At 42.3% G+C, this 15,511-nt stretch overlaps 1 protein-coding gene across 10 annotated transcripts in view; it reads left to right on the plus strand.

Moving 5' to 3' along the window:
• Positions 1-15,511, plus strand: part of tnrc6a (trinucleotide repeat containing adaptor 6A) — a 172,456-nt gene that overhangs the window by 143,643 nt on the left and 13,302 nt on the right. For all 10 annotated transcript variants that reach the window (XM_043711717.2, XM_043711718.2, XM_043711716.2 and 7 more), the window contains 3 exons: positions 112-261; positions 1,144-1,320; positions 9,900-10,040. In XM_043711717.2, the coding sequence (XP_043567652.2) occupies positions 112-261; positions 1,144-1,320; positions 9,900-10,040 (468 nt within the window). The remainder of the gene's footprint in view (positions 1-111; positions 262-1,143; positions 1,321-9,899; positions 10,041-15,511) is intronic.

The following is a 15,511-nucleotide window of genomic DNA, read 5'->3' on the forward strand; positions in this document are numbered from 1 at the left end:
TTGCCATGTATGATTTTGTGGATCCTAGAAGTTGCATTGTGAATACTCCATACATTTGCATATATGGGTCCGTCATTTGGATTATAACACAAAATCAATTTACTTCCTTAGGCTTGAATCCAAACTTGAATGTACCCCTGGATTTCGGCAGTATTGTTAACCTGAAAGAGCCACAATCCCAACAATCCCGACTGAAGCAATGGACTGCTTCAGAGAACCTTCCTGTTAATTCCTCTCTAGATCAAAACTCCAGCAAACATGGTAAGGCACCAATGGTTCCCTAACACACAATCAGGTAAAATATTAATGGTAAGTCCTTTGTTATTTGAATAGACTGCTAAGAGAATCTCTGAATTGTGGAATTTTGTGACTTTGCTCATGGCCTATAAACAGCCACATTATTCCTATAAGGAGAGGCTGAATAGGCCGAGGCTGTTTTTCCTGAACCCTCGTAGGCTGAGAGGTGACCTTACTGAGGTTTATAAAATCATGATAGGATAAATAGACAAGGTCTTTTCCCTGGGGTATGGAAGTCCAGAACGAGAGGGCATAGGTTGAGGGTGAGAGGGAAAAGATATAAACGTGACCTAAAGGACGACAATTTTTTGCAGAGGGTGGTGCATGTATGGTATGAGCTGCCAGAGGAAGTAGTGGAGGCTGGTACAATGACAACAGTTAAAAGGCACCTGCGTGGGTTTTATAAATAGGAAGGGTTTAGAGGGATTCTGGATCAGTGGTGCTGGAAGAGCACAGCAATTCAGGCAGCATCCGACGAGCAGCAAAATCGACGTTTCGGGCAAAAGCCCTTCATCAGGAATGTGAAGGGCTTTTGCCCGAAATGTCGATTTTGCTGCTCGTCGGATGCTGCCTGAATTGCTGTGCTCTTCCAGCACCACTGATCCAGAATCTGGTTTCCAGCATCTGCAGTCATTGTTTTTACCAGGGTTTAGAGGGATACAGGCCAAGTGTTAGCAAATGAGACTAGATTAATTTAGGATCTCTGGTCAGCATGGACAAGTTTGGACTGAAGGGTCTGTTTCCATGCTGTACGTCTCTGTGATTCTTTCTGGACTGTTGCCATTTTATTCTTTTCTGCGCTGTTTAGTAGTGAGGTTTGAAACAAATCATATTTTCTTTTTCTAGGTGCTACTTCAAGTGGTCTTAGTATTTGTTCTGGCAAGTTGCTTGAAGAATCTCCTTTTGGTCACTTTGACATTTCCATGAACTCTCTGGCCAGTCCTCCTGGATCTATTGGAGATGGCTGGCCAAGTGCCAAATCACCCAGTGATAAGCTCTCTAGCAATGTTAACTGGCCACCAGGTAAGACATTGTGCACTGGCACAATTGAAGCTGGATTTTGATTTCTATCTTCAAATAACTTTAGGTCCAGTTCCAAGGTTAGAGTGTCAACGATCCAGCATAGCACTTTGCAAAGTGCTAAAACATTACAAGGTACATCACAGTGGCAATGAAAAATTAAATTTGACAAGAGTTGCATGAGATTCGGGAAGATAACAAAAAGCTTGGTCGGAGAGATCCGCTTTAAAAAAAACCCTAAAGAATGAGATCAATTGGAAAGGATTTGAGAGAATTTCTTAAAAATGCATTGATGTAAAAAAACGAATTAAAATGGAAATTGTTAACTTGTAGCATAAGACATGACTTGGTGACGGGGTGGAGTGATGCACGGTGGCTCAGTGGTTTGCGCAGCTGCCCCACAGGGCCAGGGACCTGGGTTCAATTCCAACCTCTGGCGACTGTCTGTGTGGAGTTTGCACATTGTCTGTGTCTGCATGGGTTTCCTCCTGGTGCTTCGGTTTCTTCCCACAGTCCAAAGATGTGCAGGTCAGGTGAATTGGCCATGCTAAATTGTTCATAGTGTTCAGAGATGTTTAGATTGGGTGCATTAGTTAGGAGTAAATGTAGAGTAATAGGTCCAGGGAATGGTTTTGGGTAGGTTACTCTTCGGAGGGTCAGTGTAGACCTGTTGGGCCGAAGGGTCTATTTCCATGCTGTAGGGATTCTATGACTCATTAACATAGAGAGATCTCAGCATACAGGTCCACAGTTCACAGAAAGTGCTAATACAAGTGGATAAGGTGGTCAAGAAAGCATATGGCATGCTTGTCTTCATTGGTTGGCACAAAGTATAAAAATTGGCAAGTCATGTTGTAGCTATATAGAACTTTAGTAAGACCATGTTTGGAATATTGCATACAGTTCTGGGTTGCCACATTGCCAGGAGGATGTGGAACCTTTGGAGAGGGTATAGATTGGTTTGGAGGGTATTAGAAGAGGAGATTGGACAAACTTGATTTGTTTTCACTTGAACTCCAGAGGGCGACTTGATAGAGGTTTACAAAATTGAAGGGCAGGGAAAGATTGGATAGTTCGAGTCTTTCTCCCTGTATTAGGGTTGGAGGTTACTCTAGCATATAGGTTTAAGGTAAGAGAAGGAAAGCTTAAAGATGATGTGCGGGCAAGCATTTTTTACACATGGTATTAAATGCCTGGAATGCACTGCCAATAGAATGGTGGTAGCAACAGATGCAATAACAACTTTTGAGGCATCTTGACAGATATGAGTAAGCAAGGAATAGAGAAATGCGGACCACATGGAGACAAAAGGATTTTAGTTTAGAAAGGCATCCTTCGTCAGCACAGGGTTGAAGGGTCTGTTCCTGTGCTGTACTGTTCTTTGACTGCTCACTTTGTGTTTATAATAACCTGAATCACTGTGTATTTCTTCTGTTGTGATCAACAGGAATAACAAATGCCTATGGTGGTCTTTAATGTAGAAGTGCTTTCAGTACAGCCTAATAAGGAAAGACAGAGGCATCAAAGCCCAGGCTCCTTGGATGATGAGTGAGACAGGGAATATGATGAAATGCAAAAATGCTACATGATGCATGTCTGGTTCTAGTGAAAACCAGACCAAATAAAATAAGTTGAGAGGCAGTGAAGAAGGAATGACAGTGACAAAGAGAATATTAAAAATTGATAGAAACTAACATAATGAACCCAAACATCTTCTGACATGTTGCATTAAGTGGGTAGGTAAGAAACCTATTTGGGAGAGAAATGTTTCAAGGCACAGAAAAAGGCTACAAATCCGAATGAGAATTTAGTATTGGTGTTTAAGGATCAAGATGCTGAGAAAATGTTGTTAGAAATGAAGGTGAAGATTCTGAACAAAGTGGAAGGTGAAAACTGGAAAGACCTAACTAATCCAGATACCTGACATCATAGTTTGCTCGGCAAGTGGGAGTAGCGATGGTGGAACATCTTCCCTGTAAACTTCCCTAGATTGAGGAGAGATGATAAATTTGCAAAGTGGGAAATATAATACTTGCTCAAGAAAGGGTGTAATGTATTTCTTGCGCTAATAGGCTGATTAATTTAACATTGATGGTTTTAGAAGTATTGACCAGGATAAAATTGAAAGGCACTTGGAGAGATTTGAATTAAAATGTCTCGAGGGCTCTCCTTCATTGAGGTGAATTATGCTTGACTATTTTAAATTTTTTGATGAAGTAACAGAAAAGGCTGTTGAAGGGATGCCATGGATGTTGTCTATATAGATTTTGAGGAAGATCTTGACAAAGTCACATGAAAGACTGGTTAATAAATTGAGGTGGTTGAAATAATAAATACATTTTAATAAATAATTGGTTCAAGAACTGAAACATCAAGTTATGTGAAATGATTGTTTTCCAGACTGGTGGATTGATGACAGCAGTGTTCTCGAAGCATCAGTGCTGAATCTGTGCCTTTATAAATATAAAGTAGAATGTCAAAATTTGTCAATAACAGGTTTGAAGATGTGGCATACAGTGAACTTTATATCATTTGAGTATCAGGACATAAATAAGCTAATGGATTGTGGGGGACCAAGTGACCAATGCTGAAATATGAGATTGTGCGTTTTGATAGAAATAATAGGCAGAGGCAATAATTACTCTCTGATAATTTTAAATAGTGCACAGAGATAGAGACCTGGGAATTCATGTGCATAGATCTTTGAAGGTGGCAACATATGTTGAGATAGTTAACAAAGCTGATGGGATTTTGAGATTCATAAATAGGTATTGAGTACAAAAGCAGCTATGTTGTATCAAACTCTATTTAGGTCACCGCATTTAATGTCCTTCTGAGAGTGCAGAAGAGAATTACCAAAGTAGTTGGATGAGAAAATTTAGCTGTTTTATAATATTGTCGAAGCTGAGGTGGTTATTTGGCAAAACTGATTAAGGGGTGATCTGATAGAGATGTAAAAAATGATTATATATATGTACAGATAAGAGAGAAACGTTGATGGTACAAGGATGAGGGGTGCACAGACATAAGGTTTTTGGGTAAGAGATGCAAGAGTGGTAGTGGTAGTGATCTGGAACTCATGTCGAAGTCGAAGAAGAAAAAAATGTTGGTTCAGGGAAGAACGCGTCTGACATAGAACATAGAAAAAGTACAGCACAGAACAGGCCCTTTGGCCCACGATGTTGTGCCGAGGTTTAATCCTAATGTGAAATATAATAATTCAACCTACGCACCCCTCAACTCACTGTTATCCATGTGTATGTCCAGCAGTCGCTTAAATGTCCCCAGTGACTCTGCTTCCACCATCACAGCTGGCAACGCATTCCATGCATTCACAACTCTGCGTAAATAATCTACCTCTGACGTTTCCTTTATACCTTCCTCCTAATATCTTCAAACTATGACTCCTCGTACCAGTCAGTCCTGCCCTGGGGAAAAGTCTCTGGCTATTGACTCTGTCTATTCCACTCATTATCTTGTATACCCCGATCAGGTCTCATCTCTTCCTCTTTCTCTCCAGAGAGAAAAGTCCAAGCTTATTCAACCTTTCTTCATAAGGCAAGCCCTCCAGTCTAGGCAGCATCCTGGTAAACCTTCTTTGCACCCTCTCCAAAGCCTCTGTATCTTTCCTATAGTAGGGCGACCAGAACTGGACACAATATTCCAAGTGTGGTCTTACCAGGGACTTGTAGAGCTGTAGCAAAACCTCGTGGCTCTTAAACTCGATCCCCCTGACAATGAAAGCCAAAACACCATTGGCTTTCTTAACAACCCTATCTACTTTGGCAACTTTGAGGGATCTATGTACTTGCACACCCAGATCCCTCTGTTCCTCCGCACTGCCTAGAATCCTGCCTTTAATCCTATATTCAGCATTCGAGTTCGACCTTCCAAATGTATCACTTCACATTTATCCAGGTTAAACTCCATCTGCCATTTCTCAGTCCAGCTCTGCATCCTGTCTAAGTCGTGCTCCAGCCTGCAGTAGCCCTCTATACTATCGGCGACACTTCCAACCTTTGTGTCATCTGCAAATTTACTCACCCACCCCTCAACCTCCTCATCCAAGTAATTTATAAAAACTACAAAGAGCAGAGGCCCAAGAACAGAGCCCCGCGGGACCCCACTCAACACTGACATCGAGGCAGAATACTTTTCATCTACAACCACTGTCAGCCAACCAATTCTGAATCCAGATAGCCAAATCTCCCTGTATCCCATACTTCCTGACTTTATGAATGAGCCTACCATGGGAAACTTTATCAAATGCCTTGCTGAAGTCCATATACACCACATCCACTGCTCGATCTTCGTCAATCTGTCTTGACAACCTCCTCGAAGAACTTAATAAGATTTGTGAGGCGTGACCTACCCCCCTCAAAACCGTGCTGACTGCCTTTAATCACATTGTGCTTTGCCAAATAGTCATAAATCCTATCCCACCGAATTCTTTCCAAACCTTTACTGACCACAGACGTAAGACTGACTGGTGTGTAATTGCCAGGGATATCCCTAATACCCTTCTTGAAAAGAGGAACAACATTCCCCTCCTTCCAATCCTCCGGTAGGACTCCCGTGAAGAGTGAGGAGGTAAATATCCTCACCAGCGACTTAGCAGCCTAGGATAAATCTGGTCTGGCCTTGGGGAGTTATCAGTCTAAATGCTTTCCAAAATTTCCAGCACATCAACTTCATCAATTTTGATCTGGACAAGACTGTATCCCAGCTCCTCAAAGTTTTCATTCACAACAAGTTCCCTTTCCGAAGCAAAACACTTATTTAGGACTTCTCCTATCTGCTCAGACTCCACGCACAAGTTCCCTCCGCTATCCCTGATCAGCCTTACCTTCTCCCTGATCATTCTTTTAATCCTCACATATGAGTAAAATGCCTCTGGGTTCTCCCTAATCCTTCTTGCCTAGCCTTTTTCATGTCCCCTCCTGGCTCTTCTCAGTCCATTTCTGAGCTCCTTTCTAGCAAGCCTGTAATCCTCTAAAGCTGTGCTAAGTCCTTGCTTCTTCCACCTTACGTAAGCTGCTGCCTTCCTTTTGACGAGAAGCTCCTCTGTTCTGGTCATCCAAGGTTCCTTAATCTTAACCCTTCTTACCTGTCTCAAAGGAACAAATTCATGCATCACTCGCACCAACTCCTTAAGTAGTCTCCACATGTCTGCTGTGTCCTTTCTATGGAACAATTGCTCCCAGTCTGTACTTCCAAGCTCCTGTCTGATAGCATCATAATTTCCTTTCCCCCAGTTAAATACCTTCCATCGGTAACTGCTCCTTTCACTCTCCCAAAGCAATGCTAAATGTGAGGTAGTTGTGATCACTCACCAAACTGCTCTCCCATTGCCTGACACCTGTCCTGGCTCATTGCCAAGCACCAAATCCAAAATGGCCTCTCCCCTCGTCGGTCTTCTCTACATACTGAGTAAGGGAACCCTCTTGAACACACCTGACAAAAATGGCTCCATCCAAACCATCTGCACTCAGGTTCTAGTCGAAATTGGGAAAGTTGAAATCACCCATAACAACAACCCTGCTCCTTCTGCATTTTTCCAGAATCTGCCCACCTATGAGTTCTTCAATCTCTCTACCACTATTAGGTGGTCTGTAGAAAACCCCCAATGCGGTGGCTGTTCCCTTGCTGTTCCTAACTTCCACCCATACTGACTTAGTAGACAAACCTTCCTCAACAACCTTCATTTCTGTAGCTGTGATGCACTCTCTGATTAGCAATGCCAAACCCCCTTCTCTTTTTCCACCCTCCCTGTTCTTTTTAAACGTTCTAAACCCTGGAGCATCAAGCAACCGTTCCTGCCCCTGTAAAACCCATGTCTCCGTTATGGCCACAACATCGTAGCCCCAAGAACTGATCCATGCTCTAAGTTCGTCACTCTTACTTCGGACACTCCTTGCATTAAAGCAGACACACTTTAACCGATCCCTTTGTTTCATCGTGTGAGAACCCTTCCTGATAGATTCAATACATCCTGTTACTGCCCCATCTGCAACTGTCACCCCCTTCGACATGTGGCTCTGATTTCCACCACCCCCTCCCAAACTAGTTTAAACCCTCCTGAATCTCACAAGCAAATCGCCCACCCAGGACACCTGTGCCCCTCCAGTTCAGGTGCAATCTGTCCTTCATGTTCAGGTCCCACCTTCCCCAGAAGGCATCCCAATGGTCAAGGTATCTGAAGCCCTCCCTCCCTCCTGCACCAGCCTCGCAGCCACATGTTAAGCTGCATTTGCTGACTGTTCCTCATCTCACTATCTCGTGGCACCGGTAGCAAACCTGAGGTCACTACTCTACTCCTGCTCTTCAGATTCCAACCTAACTCTCTAGTCACTTTTCAGATCCTCGATCCCTTTCCTGGCTACATCATTGGTGCTAATATGTACCACGATTTCTGGCTGCTCACCCTCCCCCAGACGGCGACATCCCGGACCCTAGCACTAGGGAGGCAACACACCTTCCGGGAGTCCCGTTCCTGACCACCAAATCTCCTGTCAATCCATCTAACTGTTGAGTCCCTTACCACCAGCGCTTTTCTATTTTCCCCACTTCCCTTCTGAGCCTCGGTGCCAGAGACCTGACAACTATGGCTTTTCCCTGGTAGGCCATCCCCACCAGCAGTATCCAAAACGGTATACTTATTGCTGAGGGGAACAGCCATGGGGGATTCCTGCTCTGACCGTCAGTTCCCTTTCCTCCCCCTGACAGTAGCCCATATTATCGTGTGTCTGGAGAGTGACCACCTCCCTGTACATCCTCTCGATTTCCCCCTCAACCTCCTGGATGATCTGTAGTTCATCTAGCTCCAGTTCCTTAACTCTATTTTCAAGGAGCTGGAGTTGAGTGCACTTCCCACAGATGTAGTCAGCAGAGATGTGTGAAGTGTATCTCACCTGCCACATTCTGCAGGAGGAACATGCAACTGCCCTAACGTCCATATCCTGCTATGCTGAAAGCCCGCACAGGACTATACAAAGGAAGAGAAGGAAAAAAAACGAGAAATCTCACCCACTTAAAAACTTCCCGGCAGTCCTTTGCTCCTCCCTTGCACCTCTCGGCAAATGAAGGCTCCGATGCCTGAAGTAAATGTTTTAAATGGTTAGACTCACCTTCCCAGAAGTCCTTTGCTCCTCCCTCGCAGATGAGTTGAAAACAGGTTAGTATGCAAATATGGCACACAATCACAAAGGCTGATGAGATACTGTACTTTATTACAAAGGAAATTGAACATAAAAGTAAGGATGTTGTAGTTCAGTCATACAGGAAATTATGAGACCACATTTTAAATGTTGTTCATTTTGGTTGTCTCATTTAAAGAACACTATGTATATTGAAAGCAGAAAGTTTACTGGATTTTCACCTGAATGAATGGGTTGTGTTATGAGGGTAGGTTTGACAGGCAGTGCTTGTTTCCACTAGGGTTTTGAAGAGTGAGAGATACTTGATTAAGTGTATAAGAATGGTCTTGACAAAGTGACTTTGAATGGAGGTTTCTCTTTGGTCAGCCCAGAACTAGGTGGCACTTTTAGGGATTGTCTTTTCAGGGCAGAAATGAGTTCTAAAGACAGGACTGGATAGGTTCATGTTAGATGGGAGAACTGAGAGTAATCGTAGGTACGTGGGAATGTGGATTTGAAACAACTGTCAACCATGATCATCTTAAATGGCAGAACAGACTAAAGGAACTCAGTGGTTAGCTTTTGCTCACATTTTGTATGTAGCTTATAGGAGTGTGGGGGTACAGTGGTGGGGGAATAACATTGATTGGATTTGCATGTAGAGATCTGGCATGGACTGGATAAGCCAAATGGTGTCCTGTGATGGTGACTGACTCCGGTTCAGTGAGAGTGGGTTTCTTTTTTTCCCTTTAGTTTGGCTTCTGGAATTGTTAATCTCTGCACTGTCAACTGTATAATTTTCAATTGTTTTGAAGCTCTTAACTTCATTGTGCCTTGGGAATTCCTGTGGCTGTTATGGGGATATTAGGGGTCCTTTTGCAAGTATGTGATTTTGCATAGAGTATAACTTTCCTTCAGGTGCTTGCAATTCATTCAATAGAAGAGGAATCATTCTTATGGGGTGACATTTTCTCACATCCTAGTGCAATTGAAGTGTTAATCCATATCTATAAAGAGCAATAAAACATCATGGCTGTGAAAAATTGTCATCTTGTTCCTCCATATATTGATACAATCAGATGAATAATTTGCTGAAAGTAGAGTAGGTCTGTGAAATGAGATATTTAATCCTAGGTCAGATGACACCATATGAAAAGACTTGAATCAGTGCCCTATCTGGACTGATGACTGGAGGACTTTCTGAATGATGTGGGATTTGTGGGGTTGGGGAAGAAGTAAGTGGACTTGGTAATGTTTTTTTCCTCCCAAATGGGGAAAAAGGACACTAGCAGGGTCAATTATCTTTACATTTGCAGTGGGTTGTTCATTCGTACCTGGAGCACCATATGCATGGAGTTCCTCTTTTTGTTGGTTTCTATTTTGGGAATTGAGACTATTTTCCCACCTCTGGAACACTTGAATTCATTGCTTGAATTTTTTACATAGAGTTTCGTCCTGGTGAGCCTTGGAAAGGTTATCAAAACATTGACCCTGAAACTGACCCTTACGTCACTCCTGGCAGTGTGATGACAAGTCTATCGATCTCTACTGCCCGGGATCTTGACCTCCTCAGGGACAGGAATAATGGTAAGTGTCAGCATCATGTTCTTTTAGCAACAAATTATATTTATAGAACAATTTACAGTGAACTGTCTCAAGATACTTCACATACAAACTATGACATCAAGCCACTTAAAAAAGTGATCATGATCTTGGCCAAAGAGTTAGGTTTGTAAGTGTTTCTTAAAGCCAGAAAGTGAGGTTCAGAGATAACGAGAGAATTCCAGCACTAGGAACCTTGGCTGGAATTAAAGGAGCACAAATAGCTGAGTGTTGTGAGCTAAAGGAGATTACAGATAGGGTGGGATAAGGTCATGCAGAGATTTGAAAGCGAGGTAAACATTTTGAAATAAACATGCTGCTTCACTGGGAGCCGATATAAGTTAGCAAGCACAGATAGAAGGGCCAAAGAACTTGGCACATGTTAAAGCACAGACAACAGAGTTTTAGATGACCTCCAGTTTATGGAGGTTAACATGAGGGTGAGCAACCAAGAGTATGTTAGAATAGTCAAGTCTAGAGTTGACAGAAAGACATGACAAAGTTTCAGCCCAAGTGGCATCTAGCAAGGCCAAACTGAGTGAGTAATCTTATGCTGATTGTGATCAGAAGTTCACCTCTGAGTCAAATATGACGCCAAGGTTGTCAATATAGTTTTGGCAGTTGCCAGAGAGGGAAAGAGTTGGTAACCAGGAAGTAGTGTTTAGAGCAAAGATTGTAAACAATGGTTTTAGTTTTCCTCATGCCTAGCTGGGAGAATATTTTACACAAGTGGTGGGTGCCAGATAAGCAGAATGATAATTTAACAATGGAGAAATAGAAAGTGATTGTGATGTGATAGAGCTGGGTGTCATCAGAGTGCATTGGCAAACTAACAGTCTGCTTTCAGATGGTGTCACCAAGACGTCAGAAATGGGAATGGACCAAGGAATAGATGCTTTTGGAATATCAGGGGGAATAGTGTGTGACTGGAAAGAGAAGCCATTGTAAATGATATTGCCTATGATAGATAAATTAGATGGGAAACAGGCAAAAGCCAACCTGCCTCCGAGGTGACTGTGGGAGTAGGGGTGTGTTAGAGGAAGATGGTTTGGTCAGCCATAGGTGGGAAAGACATGGAGGAATCATGTATAGTCATATGGGTCTAGAACATAAAGACTAGAGAGTAGCTAATGTGGTGCCATTATTTCAGAAAAGTGGTAAGGAAAAGCCAAAGGACTCTAGCCTGGTGAGCCTGACATCAGTGGTAGTTAAGTTGTTTGAGGAGATTCTGTAGGACAGGATTTAGATGCATTTGGAAAGGCAGGGACTGATTTTAGAGATGGTCACCATAGCTTTGTTCATGGGAAGTTGTACTGACTAGATTGAATTTTTTTGAAGAAGTGACATTGAAGATTGGTGAAGGCAGACAGTGAACTTCAACAAGGTTCTGCCTAGACTAGTTAGCAAGGTTAGATCACATGGACTCCAGAGAGAGCTAGGTATTTGGTTACAAATTTGGCTTGACAGTAGGAGACGGTGGTTTTTCCGACTGGAGGCCCACGACCGAAGGTGTGGATCCACTACTATTTGTCATTTAAATGATTTGAATGTGAATACAGGAGAAATAGTTAGTAAGCTTGCAGATGACACCAAAATTGATGATGTAGTGGACAGTGGAGAAGGTCATCTCAGACTACAATAGGACCTTGATCAGATGGGCTGATGAGTGGCAGATGGAGTTTAATTTGGATATATGTGAGGTGTTGTATTTTGATGAAGCAAATCAAGGCAGGACTGGACAATTAATTACAGGATTCTAGGAAATGTTGCCAAACAAAGACACCTTGGAATGCATTCATAGTTCCTTGAAGGTACAGTCACAGGTAGACAGGGTATGCTTGCTTTTACTGGTCAATACATTTGAGTATAGGATTTGGAATGTCATGTTACAGATATACAGGGCATTTGGTTAGGCCACTTTTACAGTACAGCATTCAGTTCTGGTCTCCCTGCTTTTGGAAAGATTTTACGAAACTTGAAAGAGTGCAGAAAAGATGTTGCTGGGTTTGGAGGGTTGAGCTATAGGGAGAGGCTGAATAGGCTAGGGCTTTTTTCCTGGAGCGTCAGAGATTGAGGGTTTATAAAATCATGAGGGGCCAGGGTAGGGGAGTGCAAAGCTGGAGAGCATAGGTTTAAGGTATGAGGGGAAAGATTTAAAAGGGCCTAAGGGGCAACCTTTTGATGCAGAGGGTGGTGCGTGTATGGAATGAGCTGACAGAGGATGTGGTGGAGGCTAGTGCAATTCCAACATTTAAAAGATATCTGGATAAGGAAGGGTTTAGAGGGATATGGGCCAAATACCTGCAAATGGGACTGGATTAGGAAATCTGGTCGGCATGGACGAGTTGGATTGAAGGGTCTGTTTTCGTGTTGTACAATTCTGACTCCAAAAAGGCTCCTTGGCCCATCGAGTCCGCTCCAGTCAACATAACCATTATTGGGATCCCACTTTCCAGCACTTGGCCCATGGCCTTACATACGTTGGAGTCACACACCTAATAACTTCTTAAATGTTGAGGGTTTCTGCCTGTACAACCTTTATAGGCAGTAAGCTTCAGCTCAATTGGCTGGACAGTTTGGTTTGCAATGCAGACTGATGCCTGGCTTTAATTTCTGCACTGGCTGAGGTTCCCATGAAGGACTCTCCTTCTCAAGCTCTCTCTCCCCCTGAGATGTAGTGACCCTAAGTTAAGCTCTAAGAATTCAGCCCTGTGGTCTCTGGGACAGTAGTGACTTGACCTTTTACTTTTTAAAGGCAAGTATCCCATGTGTTACCTACCTGTCCTGCTACCTTAAGAGGCCAGTGAACATACTAAGGTCCCTCTGACTCTTGCTGCTTTCCAGAATTCTACCATTCACCATGCATCCCTTGCCTTGCTTATCCTGCCCGTCTGCATCACCACATACTAACCTGAATTGAATTCCTTTTTCCACTGATCAGCCCATCTATAATCTTTTATAATCTAACGCTACCCTCCGCACTTTACTATTTTACAATTTTTGTATCATCCACAATCTTGCTGATCAACCCTCCTACATTTGACTCTGAATTGTTTATGTTTGCCACAAACAGCAAGAGCCCCTTTGTTTCTTGTTATTCAGCCAATTCTGTATCCAATTAGCCAGTTTCCTTGGATCCCATGGGCACTTGCCTTCACTATCAGTCTCCCAGGCTGTCATATACACACCCAGTCACTCCTTTGAAAAATTCAAATTGCCCAAACATGACTTCTCCTGAACAAAGGCTTGCTGACTGTTCTTAATTAATCCCTGACTCTCCAAGTGCAAATCAGTTCTACCCTTCAGAATTGCTTCCATTGGTTCCCACCACTTAGGTTAGACTGACTAGTCAGTGGCTTCCAGGTTTATCCATGTTCCCTTCTTGAATAATGGTACCATATTGGTTGTCCTCTAGTCCTCTGGCACCTTTCCTGCAGCCAGCAAGGAATTGAAAATTATTGCAGCACTCCAGCTATTTCCTCCCTTGCCTCACTGAACAGCTTGAGAAGCATTTCATCCAGTCTTATAGATATGTCTACTATTAAGCTTGCTAGACCATCAGAATCTCATCTATATTAATTTATTTAACATAATCCAATATCCAATAAATATATTTATTTAACATAATCCAATATTTAACAAACTCTTAGAAGGAAGATTTTGATGCCACATCATCCCTCTCACTATTGAACATTGATGTAAAGTATTCACTTAAAATCATGCAAGCATCCAGTGGTTCCATGCACAAATTACTACTGTGGTGCTTTGTGTACTATGTTTTACCTACTTATCCTTAACATACTTGTAACATAACTTAGGATTTTCCTTTATTTTATCAGTCATTATTCTTTCATACCTCTTTTACGCAATCTCCTTTTAATTATTCTCCTTTGACATTCTGTGCTCCTGTCGGGCTTCTGTTTTGAACCCCTTTGGTACTTGCCATAAGCCCCTCTTTTTCTCTTTATCCCATCTTGATATCCAGACTGCATCGGATTTGTTGGTCCCACCCTTTGTCTTTATTGAAACATGTTGGACCACAACCCACCCTGTTTCTTCCTCCAAATGTGTTGCACTGCTTTTACACAGATTTATTTAAAAGTATCTGCTCCAAGTTCACTATGGTCAAATCATACCTGATCTTCTTTCATGTTCAACCTTGTCCTTTTCTGTTATAGTCTTGAATCTAATGATGGTTTTCACTGTCTGCAAATTTCCCTGCAATTACTGCTTCAACCATTTGCCCAGCTTCATTATCTAAAAGTTAAGTCCAGAGCTGCCCTTTGTATTCTAGAGCCTTTACATGCTGGCTTAACAAACTCTCCTGGATGTAAACAGTTGACAGTGTGACTTCCCTGTTTAACATTGAGGTAGTTTGTCATTTATAATAACTATTTGGATGAGAATATAGGAGGCAAGGTAAGTAAGTTTGCAGGTAACACCAAAATTGCTGTTATAATGGACAGTAAAGAAGGTTACCTCAAATTACAAAGGAATCTTTATCAATTAGGTCAGTGGGCTGAGGAGTGGTAGATGGAGTTGAATTTGGATAGTTGAGATATTGCATTTTGGTAAAGCAAACAAGGGCAGAACTTGTACAGTTAATAGTAAGACCCTGGGTAGTGTTGTAGAACAGAGAGATCTAGGGGATTCAGGTACATAATTGTTTGAAATTTGCGTCACTGGTCGACAAGGTGGTGAAGAAAGCAATCAGCATGCCTGTCGCCTTTGCTCAGACCTTTGAGTATAGGAGTTGGGATGTTATGTTGAGGTTTACAGGACTTTGGTCAATCGTCTTCTGGAGTACTGTGTGCAGTTCTGGTTGCCTTGCTGAAGGAAGTATGTTTTTAAATTGGAGAGGATTTAGAAAAGATTTACCAGAATGTTACCAGGAATGGAGGGTTTCAGTTCTAAAAATAGCATGGGACTTTTTTCACAGGAGATTGAGGAGTGAGCTTTATGGAGGTTTCTAAAATCATGAGGGCCACAGATAAGGTGAATAGCAAAGTTATTTTATCCCTTTTGGGGAAGTTCAAATGTAGGGGGCATATTTTAAGCTAACAGGAGAAAGATTTAAAAGGGACTTGAGGGGCAACTTTTTCATATCCAGGGTGGTTTGTGTGTGCAGTGAACTGCCAGATGAAGTGGTAGATGCAGGTACGGCTACAGCTTTTAAAAGACAATTGCGTACGTATATGAATAGGAAAGATTTGGCCAAACACAGGCATGTGGGTTTGGTTTAGTTTGGGGAAAATGGTTGACAAGGACTGAAGTGTCTGGTTTCCATGCTGCATGACTCTGACTCCAAGTTAAAATCCTGTGATATTATTTTCCTATTTTACACTGAAGTTTGCTTGCATATTTGCTCTTCTATTTCTCTTGGATAAGAAAGCACTGCTGACAATATGGTTTGCCCTGCTTAGATTTTAAGTTATACCTATATGAATTCATTTGAG

This window comes from Chiloscyllium plagiosum, unplaced genomic scaffold, assembly GCF_037043375.1.
Source record: "Chiloscyllium plagiosum isolate Xiang-an unplaced genomic scaffold, Cpla_swu_hap1 HiC_scaffold_20, whole genome shotgun sequence".
Lineage (NCBI taxonomy): Eukaryota > Metazoa > Chordata > Chondrichthyes > Orectolobiformes > Hemiscylliidae > Chiloscyllium > Chiloscyllium plagiosum.